General features: G+C 50.1%; 1 protein-coding gene across 1 annotated transcript; it reads left to right on the plus strand.

Annotated features, from left to right (window-relative positions):
• Positions 1-194: 194 nt before the first annotated feature.
• On the plus strand, positions 195-19,313 carry GTF3C4 (general transcription factor IIIC subunit 4; the record flags this gene model as incomplete). The annotated part of the gene is made up of 5 exons (XM_080819560.1): positions 195-551; positions 7,657-9,483; positions 12,092-12,222; positions 15,724-15,812; positions 17,287-19,313. 5 exons carry the CDS (start codon positions 195-197, stop codon positions 17,349-17,351), a joined length of 2,469 nt encoding a protein of 822 aa, XP_080675686.1. The 3' UTR covers positions 17,352-19,313.
• Positions 19,314-26,276: the final 6,963 nt, after the last annotated feature.

Below are 26,276 nucleotides of genomic sequence, written 5' to 3' on the forward strand. Positions count from 1 at the left end.
TTGGCCACCTGGCAGGGCTGGGTCGCCTAGCAACGGCGGGGTCCTTCCTGGCTCGGCGGCGCTCGGGGCCTGAGGGGAGAAAGCGGCCGCGGAGGGCGCCGGGGCCCGGTGGCGGCGGCGGCGCAAGAGGCGGCAACCGGACGGCGGCGCGGGGTTGGCGCGCCCCGGAATCCGGCCTCCGCACTTGAGAGGAGATGAGTTCGGCCGACAAGGCCCGGGTGGGGCCCGCGGCCGACGGGCCTGCGCCGCCGGAGGAGGAGGAGGGCGAGGGGGGCGGCGAGGCGGGCGGGAAGGAGCCAGCGGCGGACGCGGCCCCCGGGCCCAGTGCCGCGTTCCGCTTCCTGGTAAGTCGGCGGGAGCCGGCCGTGAAGCTGCAGTATGCGGTGAGCGGCTTGGAGCCGCTGGCCTGGTCCGAGGACCACCGCGTGTCCGTGTCCACGGCCCGGAGTATCGCTGTGCTGGAGCTCATCTGCGACGTGCACAACCCGGGCCAGGACCTGGTTATCCACCGCACCTCGGTGCCCGCTCCTCTCAACAGTTGCCTCCTCAAAGTAAGTCACCCCCCGGACCCCAGCAGCTCCAGGGGCTCCTTCTGCCTCCCTCCCGCGGCCGCGTTACCGGTCCCTGGGGAGTCTTGGCCTGCTCCCATTCCGGGGATTCCCCTCGTCGCATCCCGCGCTTTGGGCTGAGGGCCGGGGTCGCCGTATTTAAAAACAGAAAACCTCGCAGCCGTTCGCGCCCAGTTTTCCAGATCACCCACCCCCCTTCCGACGCACACAGGTATCCCCGGAGCTTTCGTGGGACCCAGGTCCTTGCTTGGCCCCGGCGCCTGCCCCACTGCTGGCGCTGATGACTCTCGGTAGGGCCTTCTGAAACTCCACCCACTTTGACCCAACCCCAGACCTCGCCTCTACAGTTGCTCCCATTGTTTGGAACCGACTCCCTGGGCCCCTGTCTGGCTTTGTTTACTGTGACGTGCCCTCTTCTTGTGCCGCTTCTGCTTTGGAGAAGACAATTGGTCCTTCTCGTTGCCTTAGCTATCTTAGCGACTGTAGTATATGAATGTTCCTTCTCACCTTGAGCAGCTGGATACTCCAGGGTTTTCCTTTCACAGCGGGAAATCTTTGGGATTGGCATGGAAAGGAAAGCTTTCGGAAATAAATGCGGTTCTTAGATTTCAGGGCCTCTGTGTACATTTAGCGTTTTCAGCTTCGTATAAGCCAAGTTTGCCTTCAGAACTTTAGGGTTCCTAGTTTTACTGTTTTAGTATCACTATCTTCAAATTTATTTTTTTCCCAGATAGTAAGTCATATCGTTCATTAGTGGTTTAAAAGTATAAACACGTTTCCTGTCTCCTTTATAAAACTTTATGCATGTATGTGATCTATACGGAGTGTGTATTTATTCCTTCGCGGGATACTTGAGTAGCACCGTGTGTGAGCTAGGTGCTGACCTCGGTTCTGGAAAAAAAGCAGCGTACAAAGCCAAGTGCCTGCCTTCATGGAGCTTACATTCTTTGGCAAGTCATGAACAAGTACGAGTGTAATATCAGGTAGTGATAAGCACTGTAAAGGTGTATATCTATGCCCAGAGAATGTATTTATGTGAAAGTGGAAGGTTTTAAAATTTTTTCTGCACTGCCATTTTAGACATGAATCGTTAGCTGTGGGGAGGGAGCAGGGAGCCAACACCACCTTTTAATTTTTTTAGCACACTTAAACGTTTTATTTTTATTTATTTATTTTTTAAGATTTTATTTTTATTTGTCAGAGAGACAGAGCGCAGAGAGGCAGGCAGAGGCAGAGGGAGAAGCAGGCTCCCCACCGAGCAAGGAGCCCGATGTGGGACTTGAGCCCGGGATGCTGGGATCATGACCTGAGCCAAAGGCAGCCGCTTAACAGACTGAGCCACCGAGGCGTCTCACACTTAAACGTTTTAAACAAACAGTTTGTTGTTGCATTAAATCACTGGTAGACTGATAGGACTAAACCCTGAAAATCTTCTTGGAGAAGATATGAACAAATTGGCTCGAGTATAACCAAATCAGGTAGACAGATATTGGTAATACTGTGAAATTGAGAAACAGACGGAGGCAGAAGAAAGTAGCTTAAAAGGTATAGCCTTACCATTTCTAAGGATGTTCATGTGTACACGAACTAGAGAAAACTTCAAGTGTGTGTGTCCAACGTGGTCCAGATTTAATGATTTAGCAAGGAGAATTTTTTTCAATTTAATTTTTTAAAAAGATTTTGTTTATTTACTTGACAGAGAAAGCACAAGTAGGCAGAGTGACAGGGGGAGGGAGAATCAGGCTCCCTGCTGAGCAGAGAGACATATCTGGGGCTCGATCATAACCCGAGCCAAAGGCAGACACTTAACTGATTGAGCTACCCAGGCGCCCCAGCAGAGAGGATTTCTCAGGTGGGGGAAGGAGCAGAGGGAGAGGGAGAGACTCTTAAGCAGGCTCCGTACTCAGTGTGGAGCCTGTCGCAGGCCTCAGTCCCACAACCCTGAGATCATGATCTGAGCTGAAACAGAGTCGGGATGCCTAACCGACTGAGCCACCCAGGCGCCCCTAGCAGAGAGAATTTAAAGAATGGCAGGAATAGGGAGGGGAGGCCCGTAATCAGGGAGTGTTATCTTGTGGTGAATCTGAAGGAGACCTGAAAGAACATTGGATTCGTCTTGTAAGAGGAGCAGAGGGGCGTCCGTGTAGCAGGAAGGAGGTGTCCATCTTATTCACATACATGATTAAGTCGCAGACATACTTTATTGTTTGTGTGAGTAATTATGGGTCAACAGACGATCTCTTCTAGAGAGGGAAAGTGAGGTGAGGCCAACTTAGGAACTCCGAAGGTCAGTCTGAAGAAGTTGACTTCAATCTAGGAAGCCCAAAGGTGCTGTAACAGTTTCATAAGCATGGACTGGCCTGGAATGGTGCAGGAATATGAATCTGGGGGGGGGGCCTAATGGCAAGAAGACGATGATTAGGGTTAGTGTAAAGTAGAGGGTACGAACTTGGGCTTTGGCACAAAATAGCAATATAGGCCTGTCTGTACAAGGGGGGATGATAAAACCTGTGTTGTTTAGACTTCTTCTTCTTCTTTTTTTTTTTTTTTTAAGAGAAAGAGAGAATGCGTGTGCACAAGGGGCAGGGAGGGGCAGAGGGAATACACCAGCAGGCTGTAAATACTCAAAGTAATAAACTCAGTCATGCAGGTATGAAGAAAGCAGGTTCTGGATTCAGTACTGTAGCTGTCGATATGTAGAGAGCCATAATACTCTGATAAAAACTGGACTCATTGGTTGTGCAACTGTCTAATAAGTAATAGGAAATCTTTTGTATGCTGCTTATAATTAGTGGATGGCTTGGAATTTAATGAGTGGCACCTTCCCCTCGTGTACCATTCTTCGGTATGCGCGTCACACAAACCGTCCATCAATTAGCAGTCGCACTAGATTAGGAGCATTTGGTGAGTGAATGCCGAGCTGTCCCTGCAGTTCTGAAAGAGGCCTCTGTCGGGTAAACCGGGGCTGCAGTGGTAGGAATGTAAGGACGTCTGTATCAGTACTTTGATGGCTTTACCCTTCGGTAGTGCCTAGGGGTTTCAGCTGCTCTGTACTGTCCAGCTTGCCTTTGCTCTGATGCGAAAGGTAGGTGGCCATTCTGCGGCCTCGATCAGTTCGCTGTAGGGCCCTGCTAGAAGGCTAGATGCTCAGCCCCTCTGAAGCTTTTGCTCTGTGACCCCATTATTTAGATTATGAATTTCAGGAAAATGTGCAGTTACGTAGTAGTTCAAATATCTGCTATTTGCAAGTTACTGTCCTGGACACTGAAGTTACATGATACCAAGGAGAATGATATAAGTAAATGATATGAAAAGCAGTAAAATTGTGATTTAAGAATAATTTGCAATTTTTCTGCCCATTGGACTGCTGATTTAGTGACTCATCTAATTGGATACAGTTCCAAATTCTGATAAAATTTGAGTGACTGATTTTACTCTGCATGAATTTTTAGGCTCATTAGAAAGTATTAACTCCATCCACATTAAGTTAAATAACTATTGGCTATCTTTGGAATCTTACTCCTACCTTCAAGAAGCTTCCTGTAGAATAGCTTCAAGTGAATTTCTGTTCATTAGGTGCTTACGAAGGAATTAGCTATTAGTAATAATAGTGGCCAATTGGAAATAGGGTAGTCTGTAATTAAATGACTGGCTGGGTGTGGTCCTCTGGGAACTGGACTGTTATGTGGTGTACTCCTTGGCCATCTGAGTACATGTTTTAATTGGTGGCTGGTTTTGTGACATGGAGACTTAAAAGGAGGGGCACTGTACTCCTTCAAACTAATACATCAGAAATTACTACACAAAACCATTAAGGTTTTTCCTGCTGTTGAGATCCAAGATTCTCTCTATCCCGTCAAGGATTCTTCCTACAATGACTGGAACCAAGTGTTGCTTTTATGTCATCCTCTGCTGCTGTTCTGGGGTATAGGTCCTGTCAAGTTTACTCCTAGTTCTAGAGTAACTTTTATTTATAGTACATTTACCTGTCCTAAGGATTATTGCTTAGTGTACGGTGTCATAAGATTTGGTGATTTTATATCTACCCTTTATCTGGTGGACAATTTCATGTCTCTCTGTGTTTTACATACTTTATTAGGGCTCATTAACTTGTACTTGATCCCCAGAGAGTGCCCGTCCTCCTCCTCCTCCTGCTTCTCCTCCTCCTCACTAACAGTTACCGACACTTACTAATACATGCTGTTCAGGCATCAGGCGGCTCAGCCTGTAGGGATTCTTTGATCTCAGGGTGGTGAGTTCAAGTCCCAAGTTGGGCATGAAGCCTATTTAAAAGATGCTTTATGTATATTGACTTATTTAACTTTCCTAACTCTGTGACACATATATTATTGTGTTCTTTTTATAAATGAGAAAATTAGGGCCAGAAGGTTTAAGTAGTTTGTGCAGGGTTACAGAGCTCATATGTGATAGAGCCAGGATTTGAACCCAGGTAGTCTGGCATTTTTAGTTATTATGCTGTGCTTCTCTGTAATACTTCAGATTTTATCTACCCATACAAAGCTCTGGGCTTTGATTAGCATTATTTTATTAACAGGCTAGCCAGCTGCACCTCTGTTTAATTGGGATTTCCAGTCTATTTCACTGGCATGTCCATAGGTGTATACGAGAGGCTATCTTAAATGCCTTTCTAAATCAAGATATACTGCCCAAGATACCATTTCCAGAGTATACTTTAGGAAAATATAGGATGATACCACCCAACAAAGTTTTATTGTTTAAAAAAAAAGTTTGGGGGGGGGGCGCCTGGGTGGCTCAGTGGGTTCAAGCCTCTGCCTTCGGCTCAATTCATGATCTCAGGGTCCTGGGATCGAGCCCCGCATCGGGCTCTCTGCTTGGCGGGGAGCCTGCTTCCCTTCCTCTCTCTCTGCCTGCCTCTCTGCCTACTTGTGATCTCTGTCTGTCAAATAAATAAATAAAATCTTAAAAAATCAATAAATAAAAATTTAAAAAAGTTTGGAAAACTCTGGTTAAGTCAGCAGTTCCCTGGCTAAGGCATTTAATGTGCTCCTGAGACTCTTCATGGAGAAATGGTGTGTAACATACAACGTTCCCAAGACTTAGGTGGCCACAGAACGCTTTTTCAAGGGACAATTTAGGGGAGTAATGTTCTACGTAACACACTTTAGGAAAAGTTAGTCTGACTCGTTTGTTGGATACCTTTATATCTACCTTTCCGTGCTTCTTATGTCATTTAGCAATTCCAGCAGAAAAGAGAATAAGATTAGATTTTTCCAGTTATCCTATGCTGGTTTCTAATGATCACTTCTGTCTACACAAACGTTTCTTTTTTTTCTTTTTAAGATTTATTTGTTTAGGGGCACCTGGGTGCCTGTCAGTTAAGCATCTGTCTTCAGCTCAGGTCATGATCCTGGGATCCAGCCTGGCTTCTGGCTCCGGGGCTCCCTACTCAGTGGGAGTCCGTATATCTCTTTCCCACTGAGCCCCCCCACCCCAGCTTGAGCCCTCTTGCTTGTGCATGCACACTCTCTCTCTAAGTAAATCTTTATTTTAAAAAAAGATAATTACTTGAGAGGGAGAGAGAAAGCATGTGCGACCATGAGGGAGAGGGGAGAGGGAGAGAGAATCCCAAGCAGACCCCCCGCTGAGCACAGAGCCCAGCACAGGGCTCCATCCTACAACCCAGAGGTCATGACCTGAGCCCAAACTAAGAGCCAAACACTAACCAACTGAGTGACCCAGGCGCCTCACAAACCTTTATTTTGTTAACAACTGAGGGATTTTATTCCCTAGCAGGTTTTATGGTCTGTAATATTTGTTACCCATTTTCCATTTAGGAGATATTTTAAAAGTGTTTATTGTACTCTGGTTTTCTGATACATTCCCAGTTTATCCAAGCTTTATCAAGGACTAGTCAGTCATTGGAGTTCAGTATCTTCCAGGTTTATCCTATGTGTCCTAAAGTGTAATTCCTCTGGGCTTGGGGACTTAAACTCATTTAATGTGATTTTTATCATATCCATATATGTCTTAGGCTTGAATTCCTTTGTAATTGTGTAATAACTACCCTTTCCGGTTTGAAGATCAGCTTCTACATAAAAGGAGATTGTGAATAAATCTGAATGATTCTGCTTTCTTGCTCTGGGTCAATTTCTCTAAGGACAGTAGGGTTGAGTGTTTTTCTCTTCCTGCTTCGCACATATCCGAAGACATGGTTCAGTTGACTTAGGCTTTGTTTTGGCTTTAGCCTTCCTGGCTCCGGATCACTTTCTTTTGGTCATTTGTCTCTTCCTTTGTCTTTAATGTTCCTTTAAAATTCTTTTAAAGAGCTTGCCATCATACAGTCAGACACTAAATAAATAGCAGCGCTTATATGTGGCACAAAATTGGAGAAGGAGAGATGGGAGAAAGCCAGAAAGATTTCAGAAGGCTTCAGAGAGAGAATTAGGTCTGGTAGGATGGATGGGATTTAGATAGGAAAACAGCATCCCAGACAAGCGGCCCAGGGGAGGCCAAGGAGGGAGCACTCAAGGAATGGCAAGTAGTTTAATCGGAGTGGACATTATTCTATAGAAACAGTGGACAGAGCAGTTGGAAGTGGGCTTTCAGCACGATCTCTAAGTGAAATTTTAAATAGAGACTTAAAACTGACATTTGTATCACAAAGACGTTGTAAAAACCCAGATACCCAGTTGTATCAACGATGTATACGGATATGTGTTTTCGTGAATATGTCACATATTTAGGGCTTTGTGACTAGTTCAGCTAAGTGCTGTGTTGACTCTTAAGGATCAAGTACATTCCTGTGATGGCTGTTGCTCATGGCAGTTCTAAGAAGAATGTGGGAGCCAGGCTTTGAATAGTGGTGACATTTATTCTGATCCTTGAAAAAATTTTTACTTTCTGAGTAAGTACTCGTTTACTTTCAGACATGTACTTGATCTTTTAAATGCGTGTCTTTCAAAATTAACGGAATTGATACAAAATTCTGTGTATATTAATGTGGCCCAGTTAAAACTGATTAATCAGTTAGTACCCTAAGTAATGTCAATATATTCCTCCTAGAGTGCAGTATTTATCTGATAGTTTTCGTATCTCTTCTTTTCAGGTTGGCTCAAAAGCAGAGGTTGCTGAGTGTAAGGAGAAATTTGCCACCTCCAAAGACCCCACAGTCAGTCAGACTTTCATGTTGGATAGGGTGTTCAACCCTGAGGGGAAGGCCTTGCCACCAATGAGAGGATTCAAGTATACCAGCTGGTCCCCCATGGGTTGCGATGCAAATGGCCGGTGCCTCTTGGCAGCACTGACCATGGACAACCGCCTGACCATCCAGGCTAACCTCAACAGACTGCAGTGGGTCCAGCTGGTCGACCTGACTGAGATTTACGGAGAACGTCTCTATGAGACCAGTTACAGGCTCTCTAAAAATGAGGCCCCCGAGGGGAATCTCGGGGACTTCGCGGAGTTTCAGAGGAGGCACAGCATGCAGACACCAGTCAGGATGGAGTGGTCGGGCATCTGTACCACGCAGCAGGTCAAGCATAACAACGAGTGCCGGGACGTGGGCAGTGTGCTCCTGGCGGTCCTCTTCGAGAACGGCGACGTTGCCGTGTGGCAGTTTCAGCTGCCCTTTGTGGGGAAGGAGTCCATCTCTTCGTGCAGCACGGTCGAGTCAGGAATCAGCTCCCCTAGTGTTCTGTTTTGGTGGGAATACGAGCACAATAACCGCAAAATGAGCGGCCTTATTGTGGGGAGTGCTTTTGGGCCTGTAAAAATTCTTCCTGTCAATCTCAAAGCCGTTAAAGGCTATTTCACCTTAAGGCAGCCCGTCGTCTTGTGGAAAGAAATGGACCAGTTGCCCGTGCACAGCATTAAGTGTGTTCCGCTTTACCACCCGTACCAGAAGTGTAGCTGTAGCTTAGTGGTGGCTGCAAGAGGATCCTACGTGTTCTGGTGTCTTCTTCTGATCTCCAAAGCGGGTCTCAATGTCCACAATTCCCACGTCACAGGCCTTCACTCCCTGCCGATTGTCTCCATGACTGCAGACAAGCAGAACGGAACAGTATATACTTGTTCCAGCGACGGGAAGGTGAGGCAGCTGATTCCCATTTTCACCGATGTCGCATTAAAGTTTGAACACCAGTTAATTAAACTCTCGGATGTGTTCGGCTCGGTAAGGACACATGGGATAGCAGTGAGCCCCTGCGGCGCGTACCTGGCCGTCATCACCACCGAGGGCATGGTCAACGGCCTCCACCCCGTGAACAAGAACCACCAGGTCCAGTTTGTGACTCTCAAAACCTTTGAAGAGGCAGCTGCTCAGCTCTTGGAATCTTCAGTTCAAAATCTCTTCAAGCAGGTGGATTTAATAGATCTTGTGCGCTGGAGGATTTTAAAGGATAAACACATCCCTCAGTTTTTACAGGAAGCTTTGGAAAAAAAGATCGAAAGCAGCGGAGCCACCTATTTTTGGCGCTTCAAACTTTTCCTCCTGAGGATTTTGTATCAGTCTATGCAGAAAACGCCTTCAGAAGCATTATGGAAACCCGCCCACGAGGACTCCAAAATCTTATTAGTTGACTCCCCCGGGACGGGCGCTGCCGAGGAAGAACAGCAGGAGGAAGGCACGTCTTCCAAACAGGCGAACAGGCAGGGCCTGCAGGACAGGAGCAGAGAGGGCGACGCGGACGACCCCGCCGACGACTCCCTGACCCAGGCTGGAGATGCCGGGGGCCGCGAGCCGATGGAAGAGAAGCTCCTGGAGATCCAAGGGAAAATCGAAGCTGTGGAAATGCACTTGACCAGGGAGCACATGAAGCGAGTCTTAGGGGAGGTGTACCTGCATACCTGGATCACAGAAAACACTAGCATCCCCACTCGAGGCCTCTGTAACTTCCTGATGTCTGACGAGGAGTACGATGACCGAACAGCACGGGTAGGTGTTTTTTCAGCAGAAACACTAAAACTGTAAAAGGTCTGCTTTCTTCATGAGGGAGAAGTGGTCTAAGTGGCAGTCCTAACCCAGCTTTCACGTTGGTATCTTGTAGGTAGCTGATTGGCATGAAGTGCAGGAGAGTAAATAGGAAACATGGATTAATGCAGAGGACACATTCCGATCACACGACAAATATTTCAGTTCACTGCAGCCTTGACTGATGCACAAGGCTTGCGGGCGGGCCGAGATCCCCAGGCCCGGGATGAGCTGGTGGAGGCTTCAGTTAGCGAGTAGTATGGGGAAGGGTGACACCCTGCTTTCTTTCCTTCCTGTTTGCAAAGGTTCTGGGGGCATGGGGGTCAGCGCTGGCGGCAGCACAGGGATTGGTCACACTTGGGAGGACTTGAGATCTTTGATATAGTCAGGGAGTAGTGTGTGTCCCCACCCCTAAAATCATTATACACGGGAGATTTGGAGTAATGGCAAGAATAGTTACAGTGTACTTTTCATGTAACTGACTTTCCATCTTTGAAAGTCAGCTTTTTTTTTTTTTTTTTTAAAGATTTTATTTATTTATTTGTCAGAGAGAGTGAGCACAGGCAGACAGAGAGGCAGGCAGAGGCAGAGGGAGAAGCAGGCTCCCTGCTGAGCAAGGAGCCCGATGTGGGACTCGATCCCAGGACGCTGGGATCATGACCTGAGCCGAAGGCAGCCGCTTAACCAACTGAGCCACCCAGGCGTCCCCATCTTTGAAAGTCAGCTTTTAAAAATTGTTTCATTGTGGTCTGAGTTGTGCAGAAGTTTCCTGGAGATCACTGTTTCACAGGACCTAGAGGGAGTATCACAAGAAGCTGTGAAAGACTGACAAAACATTTTAGGAAGTAGGAGGTGGGAGTTGGCGGTGACGGCTTAGGCAGTTGTCCACGTGTGGCGTGAGTGCGGGGACAGCCAGCAGTCACAGGGCTCCACAGAGCCAGTTTGACGGAGGGAAGATGGTGCCTCTGCTTATCGATAGAACCGAGTTTTGATTAGAAACACCGCATTTCATGTTTTAAAAAAAATCCCACTATGTGCATGAAATGAACCTTTTCACACCTAGTGCACTGACATACTAGTGATTACGCGCTGTGAGATTCTCCGCCTGGCGTGTCAGTGCCGTTAGACCAGCGGTGTTTATTACCGCCCACCACTCCCGCGGCGTTTTTAGACCTTTTTCTCCTAATTGTTCCTGCCTGTGACATTTTAATAGTTCCACAGCTATATTTTGTTTATATTTGTGGTAGATATTGCCTAGATGTACTTTCTGCGTAAAAAGGGTAAGAATTTTTGTCCTCCCAAGAACCAGTATTTGCCCTGTTGGAAGGAATGTCTCCCCCTTTGGGGATGTGAGAGTTGCACTGACACAGGTGAGCCTGCGTGGTCGAGGCTGGTGAGAGCACAGGGAAGCGCTTCTTCCTCATGTAAATGTTGGAGCACATCTCTCCTAGAGCAGTTCTAAGCGGATTTTGTCATGGCACCAGTACCAGGAGATTTGGGCTGTCTGGAAGAGAAGGGAGGGTGGTTGTTCCTGCTGGAAGGAACCATAAATTAAAATTCTTAAGGCTGAAAAAACAAAAGGCCAAAGCCAATGCGCTTTAAATTTGTAAATTATATACAGCGTAGTTAAGACACCCGTCTGAGCTATTAAGATACCCTCAAAACTTCAGTGAACTAATTTCAGTGAATGGTTGAAGTAGAGAGTTCCTCTGCGAGAACTTACGTATAGATGGATTAAAAACCTCGAAGGATGTTGTCTCCTCGTAAGATGAGAGTCCTTAAGGCTGGGTGTACCCCGTGCCTCCGAATGATGTAGCCAGTGAAGGTTTTTTCAACCAAATAATGAAGTAGAGCAGCGTGTTTTAGACTTTTATTTTTAAAGTGGTGTAATCCTAATAAACAAGGCAGAGAAAAGCGAAGCTGACGTAGGGCCGGGGTCTAGAGCCTGCCCTGTCGACCTCTCTCTCTGCCAGGCCCGGCGCCACAGCGGGGCCCACCCTGCCTCGGCGATGGGGCTCAGTGTGTCGCAAGCTGCGGGCTGCTGGACTAGGTTGCTCGTGGGTCTTGGGGCTGTCAGAAAGGGGAATTATCTTTTAAAATCCTGATTATATTTGCAAGCCTGTCTTAGAATGGGCATTTTGTACAATTTTGTATAAGAATGGACATTTGTACAATTCTACAAAGTTAGAATTTCACATAATACTTGGCCCAGAGAGGTGATGCTTTTCCTTCTTAAAGTCGTGTTACAGAAGACCTGAATACTTTGTCTTCCAGTAGAACTCTGAACTCCTTGTTTCAGGCTCTGCTAAAACAAGGCAAGTGATAAGGTTTTGGTTTTCAGAAGCTTTTTCTTTAGTTGTTGGGTTCACCCGGTTATCACAGGGTCACCAATCAGCCGGTCCACACATGGTGAGGGTCTAGCCTTGCTGCGTCCAGACAGTATGACCAGCCTGCGTGGAAACGCAGGCCTCCGAGCTTGTGTTCGCACGGCGTTTGCCGTCGTCCCTCCGTCTGCTTCCGGGAAGTCCTGCACTCAACGCCGCTCAGTGTTGCTACTGCTTTGTCTCACTAGGTGCTGATTGGACACATCTCAAAGAAGATGAACAAACAGACTTTCCCTGAGCACTGTAGTTTGTGCAAAGAGATCCTGCCATTCACAGACCGCAAGCAGGCAGTCTGCTCCAATGGCCACATTTGGCTCCGGTAAGCCATTTTAAGCCAGCCCGTGCTTTTGCTCATTGTCCACTTTTGTATAGCGCAAGCCCCTGGGAAGTGTATATCCAGAATAATGTTGCCTATGCCACTGGGTTGGAGAAACGCTGCTGTTAAAAAACAAGATGTAGACTTTATCAGTCTGAGTAAGGCAGGACACTCTTTTAGAGGATTTTTTTTTTACTGCTTGAGATAGGGGTTTTTTGGTTTTTGTTTTTAAGATTTATTTGAGAGAGAGAGAGATCATGAGCAGGGAGAGGGAGAAGCAGGCTCCCCACTGAGCAGGGAGCCCAATGCGGGGCCTGATCCCAGGACCCTGAGATCGGGACCTGAGCTAAATGCAGAGGCTTAACCCACTGAGCCAGTGAGGCTCCCCAAGAGGGATTTCTTTATTTTGATAATACTGTTTTCCTTTGAAGTAGCATTAAATTTTTAAAAATTATTACAAAAGTAGTACCTGTTTAAGCTAATTTGGTTTAACTTTATACTGAAGGTGGAGGTCTTCCTTCTCTTGCCGTCCCACGTCACTGTAAGAGGGCAGCTCGGTTGTGTTCGGGTTTTATAGACCCGTGAGCTGCGTTTGACACCAGTCACTCCCCCCTTCCTCCTCACGGCCCCTTCATCTCCTGGCTTTCCCACACACGGTCCCCCCGGTTTTCTCCTTGCTTCTGCCTCTTCCTCCTTTGTTTTTCCTGATTCTCTTCTGTCTCCTTGATGTCCATCGTGGACCTGCTTCTCGTTTGTCAACACCTCTTGGCAGTCGCGGACCATCTGCGCGCCGGTGGCTTGAACGGACAGCTGTAGCCTGACTCTGTCCCCACGCAAACCAGGCTTTTCTGCCGGAGCCCGTTCATGGTCTCTGCTTGGAAGAGTCAGAGGCGTTTCAGATATGAATCGGGCCTTTCCTCACTGCCTCCACCTCTGTGGTCCTGGCGTGAGACACTCTCGCACGCAGATTTCTGTGGCTCCCCCACTGCAGGGGTTCCCGGTGCCTCCCTTGCCCTCCAGCCCGGGCGCCGCGCGGCCGCAGCCGCGAGCCTGCTAAGAGTCACCCGCTCCACCCCGCTCTGCTCAGAACGCTCCAGAGGCCGCCCATTCCTGATGAGTAAAAGCCCGAATCCCTTTAGTGATCAGAGCTACACAAGCCGGCCCGGCCAGCTCTGACCTCATCTCCTATTTCCCCGCCTTGCTTACTTCACTCTCCGCGCACCCGCCTCGTGGTTCCGCACGTGCCCAAGGCGCGTCTCCTACTTCAGGGTGTCTGCCTGGATTGCTCTCCCAGCGGGTGGCCGCGTGGCTTCCTCAAGTGCCCCTTTATCAGTTAGCCTGCCTTCGTGGCCACGCTGCCAGAACTGTAGCACCCGGCCGGCGGCCCCTGCCAGCACCCGCTGCCAGCACCCGCTGCCAGCACCCCCTGCATGCCCTAGTGTTTGTCGTCGCTCTTCCTTGCCTTATTGGCCTCCCGGGCGGCCATCACCGCTTCATAGATGCTTTACTTTTTGGTTCTCCCTCTCCTCTGGAGTAGAACGCTCCGTGAGGACGGAAGAGCTTGTTGTTTTGTCCACAGCTGTTCCTAGAACAATGCCTGGTCCCTGGTAGGCACCCATTTAATCTTTTAAAATTATTTATTTATTTATTTATTTTAGAGAGAATGTGTGCTCTCAGTGCGGAGGGGTAGAGGGAGAGAGAAGCCCAAGCAGACTCAGCTCAGTGTCACGCCCCTGAGATCACAACCTGCGCCAAAACCAAGAGCTGGACGCCCAGCCGACTGTACCACCCGGGCGCCCCCACCCATTTAATTTTTTTAACTTATTTTTAACAGAAACAGGATTGTGCTACACATCCTATCTTTTCTTTTTCTTTTCTTTTTTTTTTGAAGACTTATTTATTCAAAAGAGGGAGGGAGCATGTGAGCAGGAGGAGGGGTGGGGGGGTGGGGGGAGAGAGAGAGAGAGAGAGAGAAAGAGAGAATCCTCAGGCAGACTTTGTGCTGAGTGCAGAGCCTCAGGACCCTGAGATCATGACCTGAGCCGAAATCAAGAGCCACCCTGCTACACATTCTATCTTATCAACTTGACAATTCTCTTCTCAAAATATTGTGGACATTTTTTCCACATTACTACATAGATGCTTTTTTTTTTTTTTTTTTTTAAGATAGATTTACTTTAGAGGGGGCTGGTGTGAGCAGGGTCGGGGGGCAGAGGGGGAGAGAGAGCATCTCAAGCAGGCTGCCTGCTGAGCGTCGAGCCGATGCAGGGCTGGGCTCCATGAGCCCAAGATCGTGACCTGAGCCGAAATCAAGTCGGACTCAACCGAGTCACCCAAGCGCCCCCAGATCCCATTTCCAACGGCTGTAGAGGGTTTCACAGTACAGACGTTCTGTTATTTATTTCCTTGTTGATAGATACTTGGATTTCCTCGGATTTTTACTGTGTTCTTATGCTTTTTTCTAATTTGATTTTTAGGGGACGAATGGGAAGCAAGTTTGTAATAGTAGTAGGCTTGTAGTAATAACACCTAACATCTGTTGAGCACAGCAAGCATGCATGGGGGCACTGCGGTCGTTTCTGTTTTTACAGGTGAGGAAAGGGGGGCCTGGGGGAGATGAATAATTTGCCCAGGGTCATCCAGCTGGTGACCGCAGAGCTGAGAGCCTGGCAGTCCAGCTCCAGAGTTCACACGTGTCACCAGTATGCATTGTTGTCTCTCGATGGGTTCTTTCACAGAAATTGTCTTCACATTTGCTCAATGGAGTTAGTGCCGGAAGGTCTCGGTGTAATTTCTCCATGTGAGAATGGGTGCTTGCTTTCACTCAGGTGTAGCCTTTCTTCCTGTAATACCCAAGTCTTTTCTCAAGGTACCCCTACTTGGACTCTTTCCCTCACCCCCTTCCTCTCTGTGTTTCTCTGCTCCTAAGTTACTCGGCTGAAGAACTGATCTGTTGGGAAACCTTACCTACACAACCCACCATACACTGCCATCGCCTAGCGTCTCCCCTTCCCTCACTAGCCTGGTCCCGGCGGATGCCCAGGGAGTGGTCACAGCATAGAGCTGAGCCTGTGAACATTTGTTATGTCCCATCTCGTTTTTTGCACCATTAATTTTGTCTGTATCTTTCAGATTTTCCCCACTGTACTGTCAGATTCTTAAAGATAGTGCTTTTACCTAATCTTAAAAATCACATACAAGAGTAATTTTCCGTATAATACATGTTCATCTTTTTTAACATGTCAAAAATTCAAAGTATGGACAGAATAACTCTTTCTCAGACCTGCAATTGGCCAAAAAGAAGTTGCCCCTACTGGATTGGAAGCTTTATATCTCCTGGCTCAGCATCCGGACCCTTGCTAAGTGTGGGCTAGTCTGGCCAGCTTTGTGCAGAGGGACACACTGTTGCCACGGGCTGGGAACTATTTCTGTGCTTTCCTGTATGGGTTGACAGTAACCATCATCTGTGGCTTCCTCCTGATGATAGGGTCTGTCTTCTCTCAGGTGCTTTTTAACCTACCAGTCCTGCCAGAGCTTGATATACAGAAGGTGTTTGCTTCACGACAGCATCGCCCGCCATCCAGCTCCGGACGGTGAGTGCTTTCCCAGCCTCGGGCTTCACCCGGCTTCGCCTGAGGCCGTGGGGGACCGGCAGCAGGCTCGTTCTGCTCTTGACAGGATGATCATGAAGCAACGACTCATTAAAAGATGAGAATTGGAGTAGGTCGTATGCATTTTAGTGCGTAAGGAGGGCTGCAGTGGGCTCCTCTGTCCCTGCAGACCGAGCATTCGTTCAAGAAAATGCCAGAGCTTGTTTTAGATGGCAGATAGAGGTTATATTTGGATGGAAGTTCTGCTGTTTGTAGTTTGTAAGGTATACAAAGACACAGTTGCTAAGGCAGAATGACTACATAGGCACTTGGAGTCATTCTTCCAGTAGCCACGATGGGATTTTTCAGGTTGGTCTGTATTCTCTTTCCTGATAGCCCTGGTGACAAAGCCCCCATTTCCGAGATGATGAGTTGGAAATAAGATCACAGACACGAGCCAGGACTTAGTGACTGAAATTGTCACATGAACATCAGATTCATGACCTGAAGCTCAGTCACATCAGACCCCCACCAAATGAGCTAATTAGATGTGAGCGTCACACGGTTATGTACGTGTTTCGGGAAAATTTGTGGTCTCGATGAACTAAAACAGAAAACATTCCACATGAAACTCTGCCCTTTTATTTTTACTCCAGAACTGTCTCGCTCTGAGAAGTCGGTGCGTTGGCAGCTTGTGTTCTAACTTGTTCCACGGAACATGGGATCCCGTACTGAGGCAGAGAAGAGCGTGTAAGAACCCTTACATGCCCGTCACTCGGCCTCAGCTGTTGTCAGCTCGTGGCCTTTTAGATCTCGTCGGTAGCCCCCCACTCATTTCCCTCCTCTTACTGCATTATTTTGAAACGGATTTGGGGAACGCGCAAACACTCCGTACAGCTGAGAGTCGCTGTGCTGATGAGACAGGAAATCAGGAAAAGATCGAAACGGAGCAGAGAAACAGCTGCCAGCGGACGTGGTGTTGCAGTCCATGCAGTTTTGGGAGAGAAGAGAATCCGTGGGGTCTGGAGGGCGGTCAGAGAGCAGGGCACTCACAGTTATAGGGGAGAAGGTGTTGACCCGGTACAGTCACACCTGGTTCCGAGTCATGCATTTAGAAAATGACCATTACTGTCATTTTATCAAAGAGGATTTGCACATTAACAGCGTAGGAAGGATGTCTCCTCGGAACGAAGTACAGTCCTTTCAGCCAAAGAAACGGAGCTTTGTGAATCACTCATTCATGATCCTTGCGCTCCCGTTCCCTCGCAGAGGGATGAAAACATCCTCACACACGTAGCTTTGCGAAGCACGATTTCGTCCAGCCTCGTCTGGGGAGTGGGAGTGAGGCGCTGTGTCCCAGAACACAGAGCCGGGCCCGGGGGGCCGGTCCCTGTCCTCGGCAGCCCGGCCAGGGCTCAGCCCGTCCGCCTGCCTTCTCTGAAGCTCACGCTCGGTACCGCTTGCCTTTCTCTCGCAGATCCTGACTGGATTAAGAGGTTACTGCAAAGCCCCTGCCCTTTCTGCGATTCTCCGGTCTTCTGAGCGGCGGTGGGAGCCGGGATGGGCGCGCTCGGTTGCGGAAAACACCCTCGGGCTCAGGACGTGGGATGTGCTGGCTGAGCCCGGCCTTCGCGTGGGCCGGCCTCTTCGGGAGCGGAAGCAGGGCCCTGGGAACTCCTTTCTGAAGTACCGTCTCCGTCTCCAGGGACTACCGAATATCTGTGAAACGACCGAACGCAGAGATTGTAAGTCATTGTGAGAGGAGCGCTAGCCCCCCACTCCTCACCCGGTGAGGAACACTTATTTTTCAAGTGTTTTGACTGAAGCAACTTGAACAGAAAGAATGCCCTGTCATTTCTGGGAACAGAATGATCTCTTCTGGCGAGTTGGGGTAAGGGCCTTGCTGGACCGAGTTGGGCTTTAATGCCTGTCTTGGTCTGGAACCGCCCCGCGGCTCCGCGGAGCGTGGTTCACTGGCCTGGGGTGTCTGTGCGCCAGCGGACACGGTGCGAGTCCGAAACGGCGCTTGACCCCGATCCTTTGTTCCCACAAACAGCCACAGATCTGTATCCCACGGATTCTCTTCTCTGCTGCGTACTGAAAACATGTTCATAAAACTGTATTTTTAAGAGGTTGAGGCCAAGACTAAAGTTGGTTTTAATGTGTCAAAAGATCAGGTGATTCCTGTAAGTAAATAATGGTGACTTATTTTTGATGAGCTCCCACATTATCAGATCTCCAGTCCTGACTCCTTAACATGTCAAGGAGGTCGGGAATTCCTCTTCACCCGTGTCACCTCCCTGCTTCTGACTGTCGTAGCCCAGATGAGATATTTGTACACAGAAGAAAAAGAATATTTTCTCCTTTAAACTTCTGGTGTTTTTAATGTTGACATGTCCAGACATTTCAGCTGTATCCACTATAAGAATGTGCAGGCCATGTAGAGACTTCCAGAAAACTCGCAGAAAGCGACGGGCAGCCCCGGTGTGCAGGTGCTTGTGCTCCAGTGCCACCGGTGTGTGTGGCTCCGTGGACGAGAGCCTGGGAATTTCTTCCCAGCAGGGGTCCCTGATACTTAGAATATAGCTCTTTTCCTGTGGGCTGTTCAGAAGAGATGGTAGACATTAATTGGTCTTAATATCTAAAATTAAAAATGGACATCCGGGAATTACAGTGTTCTTGGATTGCGAAAATAGCGTCCCAGAGCTCGGTGCTAAGCAACAGGACTGTGCTGCCCGCGTGTGGAAATGGTGCGTCCTTCTGGGAAGTAGGAAGGAAATGCAAAATGGGAGATTCTCACTCCACTTACATGCTGGCTGTTTTGCCCTTATTCGAACACTTACTCCTGCCTTTGTCGTGATTCCTCAGTGAAGGACTTTTTGTCCTTGCTTTAGAAACACTGGCCCTGTGGACAAGACATAGACACGACCGCAGGCCGCTGTGGGTCCCCCCCGCCGGCACCGGCGCCCAGAGCCCTTCAGAGGCGCCTCCGGGTGGCCTGCCCTGAAATGGCTTCTGTTTCCTGTTCAGATTGTGTCTTGTCTCCTGCGTTTCATTCTGTCTTTGCTGGAGTCTTCTGCTTCTCTTTCTCTTCTCCGTCATTTCAAGAATAGTGTTGATCCAGATATGGGGGCCCGCATGTTGAATTGGTTTTCCAGAAAGAGAAGCAGGCGGCACGGGGATCGCGAGCCGCACAGCTCAGATGTCGCGTGGCCTGTCGCTGTCTCACGTCCCGGGGACCAGGCAGTAAACATGGAGATCATGTCAAGGAAGTTTTTCATAATCATGGCTGCTTAGTTTCACTTACTCTTTGTTCCTTATCAGGTTCAGTGTTTGAGGTGTTCTTACGGGGAATTTTGTGCCGCTGCCATTTAAAACTTACATTAAGTTTTTATTTAAAGCAGTTGTACGTTTTGGGGGAGATGGACCTCTTGGGAGTTAACTAAAAGGGTCTCCCGAATTATTATGTGTTCCCTGTAGGAATAAACATGGCAACTATTTTACTAGAACATGGCTTCTCTCTGCATGGGGGTAGGCATTCTGCAGACTCTGAAATCCACCCACCACCTCAGCCTGAATTTCTGTGCCCGGAGCGGGGAGGTGCCCCCCCACCTCCCCGCACGCCCCCCTCGTGCATGGCCACATCACGCACGCGGCCGCCTTCTGGTTGCACGAAGGGTCGGTGTACCTGCCGACAAGAGTGCCAGTCAGTGGGACTTTGGGAAAGCAGGGGTGACACCCAGAATCTTCTAGCCCACTGGCTCTCCTGGCTTAAACTTGTCGTGCCCTCCACGCTTCCTAGAATGTGCCTGTGTCAGAAGCGGCAGAGATGGTGGAGGCCGTGTTGCCGCGCTGCCCGGGAGTCAGGCGTGAAGACCGGATGCAATTAGACCTTTCCAGCTACAACACGCTTGCGTTCCGGGAGTCTGATACCCACACCTGTATCCCGCGCTCTCTGCCCGGGGTTAATTTGTCCCCATTACTCCAGATAAGAAATTGATAGCTTGTTACGCTTGATACTCATTCTGAAACCCTCATGTGTCCAGCACCCAGACTTCAAGCCGTCTCTCCCTACTATCCCATCTGCCAAAGCTACCAATTATTTTTCAGTGTCAGGAGTTATTAGAACCGCTGGCGAAGCTTGTGGCTGAGTGCGACATCTTTCTGCTTCTCTCTGAGAAGACGAGGAAGCATGTGGGCTAGACCTGTTCGCGAGTGCCAGGGGTTAATTAGGTGAAAGGAACGTTAAAGGGTGATAACTAAATAGAAAGATATTTTCTGTTGTAATTACGCCACTGTCCGCTGAGCAGCAGAAGTTGGTGTTTATTCGTGCTTGTTAGGGGGCGCGCACGCCGGCTTTACAAAGCCCCCGCTCCCCTGGCGGCTCCCCTCGCAGGTGGAGAGGAACTGCCTCGGTTTGGTGAGTTACCGCAGCTCCGGGAATGAAACCGGGATCTCCGGCCCCCGCCTGCGGGCTCTGTTCAGCCTGCTCGCCCCTGGCCCCTCTGCTCTCTCTTGCTTTTCCTTCCTGGTGAGTTCCTCTTAATTTCCCTTCCTCTTGTGTTTTCAGCTTCAGGACACGTCCAGAGCTAGCAGATTTCACGTTTGAAAGGACAATAGATCAGTGATAAATTTTCTAAAAATTACATCGCACAGTAGGTCTCCTTCCTAGAAGAGACGGTAGCACACAGTGATTTTTCTAATGGTAATAGTGTTGGTTTTTAATTTGGTAAATTATATCCGGTTTTCTTCAAGACTCTTAATTATTTCCCTGGCAGAGTGCTGAGTAACTCTTGGCTGGCCTTTGGGGCTAGAGTCTGCTAAATTTTAGCCCCTTGCCACTACCCGCTGCCCTATGCCAACATTGTTCCTGATGAACAGAAATGCTGGCTAGGTCAGCTGGCCTGTTTTTTTGTTTTTGTTTTTGTTTTTTTTTTGATTTTTTAAAAATTTATTTGACAGAGAGATCACAAGTAGGCAGAGAGGCAGGCGGGGGTGGGGGGAGCAGGCTCCCCGCTGAGCAGAGAGCCCAGTGTGGGGCTCGATCCCAGGACCCTGAGATCATGACCTGAGCCGAAGGCAGAGGCTCAACCCACTGAGCCACGCAGGGGCCCCAGCCGGCCTGTTTTTTTAAGGGTAAGGTAGGTTCTGCGTTTTTTCTTTTTAGACATTGGGCAGCATGAACAGCCAACAGCAGAGCAATCATGAATGTCTTCAGTTAGCCCACCGTGGACATGGCGGGCCTCTGCGCGGCTCCCGTGAAGAATCTCGAATATACCTTTACGTTCAGATGCTTCTTCCCCTGGGGTGGAGGTGAGCTGTTCAGTGAGACCACGGAGTGTCTAACCTTTCTCCTCCCAGTTGTCCATTTTAAAAACGTCTAGAAGGCCCGACTCAGTGGTTTCCATTTCCCTTATTTGTGCGAGCGGCAGCCGGCAGCTGCGGGCAGAGTCAGCTGTGTCTCGGGTCTCCTAGTAAACCTGGAACCGCTCTTTCTTGAAGCTAAAAAAGCTTCTTGGAGTTAAGAGCTTCCCGTCTGCTCACCTGATGTCTGCTATTTAAAATGATCACGGAGCAGGTGAAACCCAACTCTCCTTGCATTGAGTCCGGTTTGCTGACTCTGGAGTTGCTTCTGACGGTCCTATAGCGTCTCTATCCTGATGACAGAGCGGGGTTTTTCCGAAGATGGGGAGCTCGGTTCCGAGGCGCTGATGAGACCGGTCGGCGGAGTCTGTAGGCAGGATGAAGCCTCCCAGCTGCCCCTGTCCTCTGTTTTAGAGCAGGGCTCTTTCTGAAAACTTGCGGGAAACCGATCGGTTTAACGGGGCAATGGCTATAGAAATGTCCTGTAAAGAAGTTAGTCCTTTTGTTGTCGGACTCCCCCAACCTCTTTGTCTGGTTAGGTGATTCAGCTTTTCTTACCTTGCATTTTTTGTTATAATTACACCCGGGGGGGGGGTCCTAAAATATACACGGAGCATTATATGAATTTCCATCTTAGGGGCGCCCTTCCTTCCAGGCTTGCCCTCAGTTGAAAGGGAAGATGACAGTCTCCTGCCGGCATAAAGGTACAGGCCGTCTGGGCGAGACGCTGCCGGCGGGTTGGGGAGACGGATGTGGCAGAACTCTAAATCCTGTTATTTCCTCAGCCAAAACGTGCTCGCCTCACCGTGCGCTCCTGTCGCTGTCACGGGAAGGTCCTGTCGGGCAGCCGGACTGGATGGTGCGGGAGGCGGCGGTGGCTTGGAGGCACTTCCTGCTTTCTCCGTTTCACATTTGCCAAACAGGCCGCTGGGGGCTCGGGTGCGTTGTTTTTGGTACGAATGCAAAATTAAAAGCAAAAATGCATTATTAGGTCTTTTTAAAGACTTTGACTCAGATTTGTACTTCATGAAAGGAGCCTGAACATCAAACCCGTTTCTACAGAAATGAGACTGTAGAGAAGACTGTGTGTTGTGTACAGTGATATTTTATGTTTACCCGATACCTGTGCTAATCTTTGTGCTGAGCTTTGAATTACATGTATGTTGACATAGGACTTTTTTTTTTAAATAAAAAGAACGGGCGTCTGAAAACTTAAGGTTATAGAAAGGAGAGAGTTTCTTATTCTTACCATCGGATTAGGTGGTGTGTTTCAGACTTTTGGTGTTTAAATAAAACTTTTAAGAATAAGAGCACCTTCTGCTGGAAAATCCTGCATCCAGAGAAGTCGGCAGCTTCCCTGCGCTGTCGCGTGTCTGTACGTAGAGGCCGTTACTCGGCCGTAAGCTCCTCGAGGGCGGGAACTGTCTGCTCCGTCTGGGTCGCTCTGCGGCACCCCCTGCAAAGTGCCTGGCAGAGAGTGGGTGCTCCCGATGCACACAGTGAGGCACTTCCTGCCACCTTTAATATGGCGCGTGGTTCCCTTTTCTAGCACATTCAGAACCGCAAAGACTAAGGACCTGAGGAGGGCCAGGTTCCTTCCTGGGTTTGAGCAGAGGGTCCTGGGTCGAACCGGACTGTGCCGTATCCTTCGCACAATCTAGCCTTCTTTTCCTGAAGGTCCCGCACTGGTGTCACGAGCTTTTAATGCTAGGACAGAAGGTCCCGCACCGGTGTCGCGAGATTTTAATACTAGGACAGAGTTTGCTGGAAAACATTCGAAGTGGAGAAGATCATAGAAAAAATGAAATGGAGACTTCGGAGGGGGTGTCTGTGTCCGGACGGCGCCGTGGGGCAGTCTTACCCGAGTTTCCACCAAAGAAAAAGTAACAGGTGCTCAGTTGCTGCAGCAGGTAGCTGGTCGGCCGGTTGCCCAGTTAACGAGAGATCGCTGGCTGTTCGCTTTTCCCCACTTTGGAGCCCTCCGTGGCTTATACGGTTCTAGCGCTCAGAGTCCGGTCCCGTCGCCACGGGCCTCCAGCGCCACACAGTTGGCAGCGTGTTCTGTAACCGTGGGGTGACCTTGCATGTGTCGTGTTTGTATGCAGAGCCACTGGTATCCTCTTGGCCACTTTTTTACTCAAAATAAATAACAGAATTGTTTGCATATTGTTTGCATCTATCAGGTTCACATGGTTAGTAGCAAAGTTTAGAAACCACTTTAGGGCCGACACCGTCAGCAGCGAAGGCAAGTAAGGCCCAGACCTGAGCAGCGGGGGCGGAAGGAGCTACGGACTGAGGACAGTGGCCGGGGCAACTCCACCAGTCGGGGCGGTGGGCCTTGGGTATCTTCCAGAACGAGGGACGAGGCATGTGAGGGAAGGAATCGGTAGAGGGTCAGTAGGATGTTAAGCCTCGTGTTCTCAACAGCGTCCCTTAAATCGTGTCTGGCGAAGAGGTCCTACATGAAGTGGCGTCCCGGGGCTTCCGCAGGGACGCCCCTGTAACTCCTGCGAGAGTCCCCGGAAAAGCGGGACCGGAACAGGATGAGCATCCGAGCAGCGCAGCTCGGAGTAGTAGTAAAACCGCCCGACGCCGAAGGCAAAGAGCAAACTTGTAAGCAAAGAAAAAGGTTCCCTTGCAAGGAGGCATCGTAAGACCCCGAGGAGGACTTCCCGAAGGCGACGGCACGGTGCGAAGGTGGCAGGCTCTGGCGTGGGGAAGGAAAGGAGCCGCCAACCTAGAAGGCGGAATGCCGCAAGCTCGCCTTTTAAGAACGAAAGTGACGTTTTCAGGCAAAAGTGGGAAAGGATGCATCACCGCAGACCAGCACTAAAGGAGATTCGGGTGGGCGGAAGGCAGGTCTGAGGAGCGGCAGGAACGGGGCGCGCGGGAGGGCAAGCAGGCGGCAGCCACGCACGCGCACAGGACACGTGGGCCCACGAGGCGCTCCGTTCCCTCGACCCTCGCGTGGCCTAGGACCACGACGAGCGGACCCGTGTGAGACTCCAGAGTTTTCTCTAGAGTCACCACTTGGAGAGTAGAAGGGTCAATGATTAAGCTAATCAAGGGTGAAAATTAGAGCATGATTTTAACCCAAAACGAAAAGAGAAAAAAATCAATCTAGACGAGGCTGGGAAATTGAAAAGCAAATAACGTAGTGGATTTCCGCCCCGACCCAGCACTGGTCACCGTAAATGAACGAACAAGCAGCCCACACAGAGCAGGGACTGTCAGGCTGAGAACGCGTGTGGCTCATGAGTGATAGCCACAGAATAGCCCATGAGCACGCAACATCCAGGAAGTTTGAGAGAATGGCAGAGGTAGCCATGTCCCATTCACACCCCCAGGCTTCGTGCCAATACACGCGTGAGCCACCCGACACACAAAGCCACTGTTTGACACACTCACTTGTCTTCGGTCCGGCGGCCGTGACCAAGTACCGTGGGTGCTCACGGGGCTTCCAGACGCCGGTTCTGGGGGCTGGCGAGGGCAAGGGCAAGGTGCCAACCAGACCGGCTTCCTTCCGGGGCTCCTCTCTGGGCTCGTGGGTGGCTGCAGGTGTGTGCTCCCGTGACCCCCACTTGTGGGTGCATGTCCCCGATCTGGTTGTGGGGACCCCACCTTCATGACCTCTGATCTTCTCACCTCCAAACACCAGCGTCATGTTGCTGGTGATGAATTTGCTCTGCTTTTGTTTGCCTGATAAATGTATTTAATTCTCTTCTTAAAAAAGTGGTTTACATGCATTTTTCCCCACTCTTACCTTTGGAGGATATTTTCACAGGAGATGGTGAGGAGAAAAGGTTCTGTTTCTCACTAACCCCCCAGCACATTAAAATTCTGGTTCCGCTGTTCTCCGGCCTCCACTGTTTTAAGTTAGTTTCCCTACGTGTAATGTCTTGTCTTCTCTCTGCCTCGAAGATTCGATTCGAAGATCACATTCACCTTCTTGTCCCTTTGTCGGCAACTAGTGACCCGGGGGGGGGGCAGGGTAGCTTCCTGCCTTGGGACCCCTCGCACCTGTGGGCCTGGGGCTGCTCTCCCACCGTGCCCAGAGGGGTGGGGGGAGCTGCACCCCCGGGGGCTCGGGGCTCAGTCTCCAGGCCGTGGTGTTTGCGGCTGCTCAGGCCTCCCTGGCGTGAACCAGCTTCTCAGACCGGGAACCAGCTCTTCACCCCCACGTCCGGGTTCCCCCTTCCCCGCCTCACCGTCCCCCTCCTCTGTGCTTGCGGAACCGAGGCAGCCTGTTGAGGGGATTCAGGAGCGACAAGGGAGGTCGGAGGTGACGTGGTGCTGGCGGGCCGCCCGGAGCCGGCAGCAAGTGTGCCTGCGGGCAAGGTCTCCTGGCCTCAAGTCAGCCTCCTGAGGCGAACTCAGACGTGGGACGGGGACTTGAAACCGCCGCATCCCCGGATTCCCAGGATCCCAGTGGCCTGCGGACTGGTTCCGTGCCCCTGGCTCTAGGAGACCGTCTCCGACGACTGGGAGGCCACCCTCAGGTCACCTGCAGCCTCACGGGGTGGCCTCGTCCGCACCAGCCCCCCGCCCCTCCAGGTCAATACCAGGGTGACTTTCAGCCTCGCCCACGTCGGGAGGGACAGTCCCTGCCGCGGGACCGGCGCTGGCAGAAACCAGGGAGTTCAGCCAAGAGGGAGGAGAACAGAAGCCAAGATGGGGAGCCTGTGATGTGGAAGGGCTCTGGGGACCCTGGGCGGGGACACCTGGACAGCGTCCTGTGTCAGGATGATGGGCAGCTGAAGCCTATGGGGGCTCGGACACAGAACTGTGTCCCCGGGAAGACAGGTCGCTAGCACGCTAGGACGGGTTCTGGGAGGCAGAGCCCACCAGCGACCACGTGCCCCAGGAGACCCCAGAGGATGCTCCTCCAGCTCCACAACGGTGGGGCCGTGGGGTCAGTGAGCAGCTTGGTGGGGACTGTCCCCTAGGCCAGTAGGGACCATCAGAGTTGCTGCCAAAAAACTGAACTTGCTGGCGTCAGAGCGGGTGCGGTGCGGGCGGAGGGAGGCCTGGCCGGCGGGTCTAAAGCTTGGGAACTTGGCTTACCACACTCGGCGGTGACAGCCTTGTCACACGGGCTCCGTG

The sequence above is a fragment of the Martes martes genome (genome assembly GCF_963455335.1).
Source record: "Martes martes genome assembly, chromosome: 12".
In the NCBI taxonomy this organism is placed as follows: domain Eukaryota; kingdom Metazoa; phylum Chordata; class Mammalia; order Carnivora; family Mustelidae; genus Martes; species Martes martes.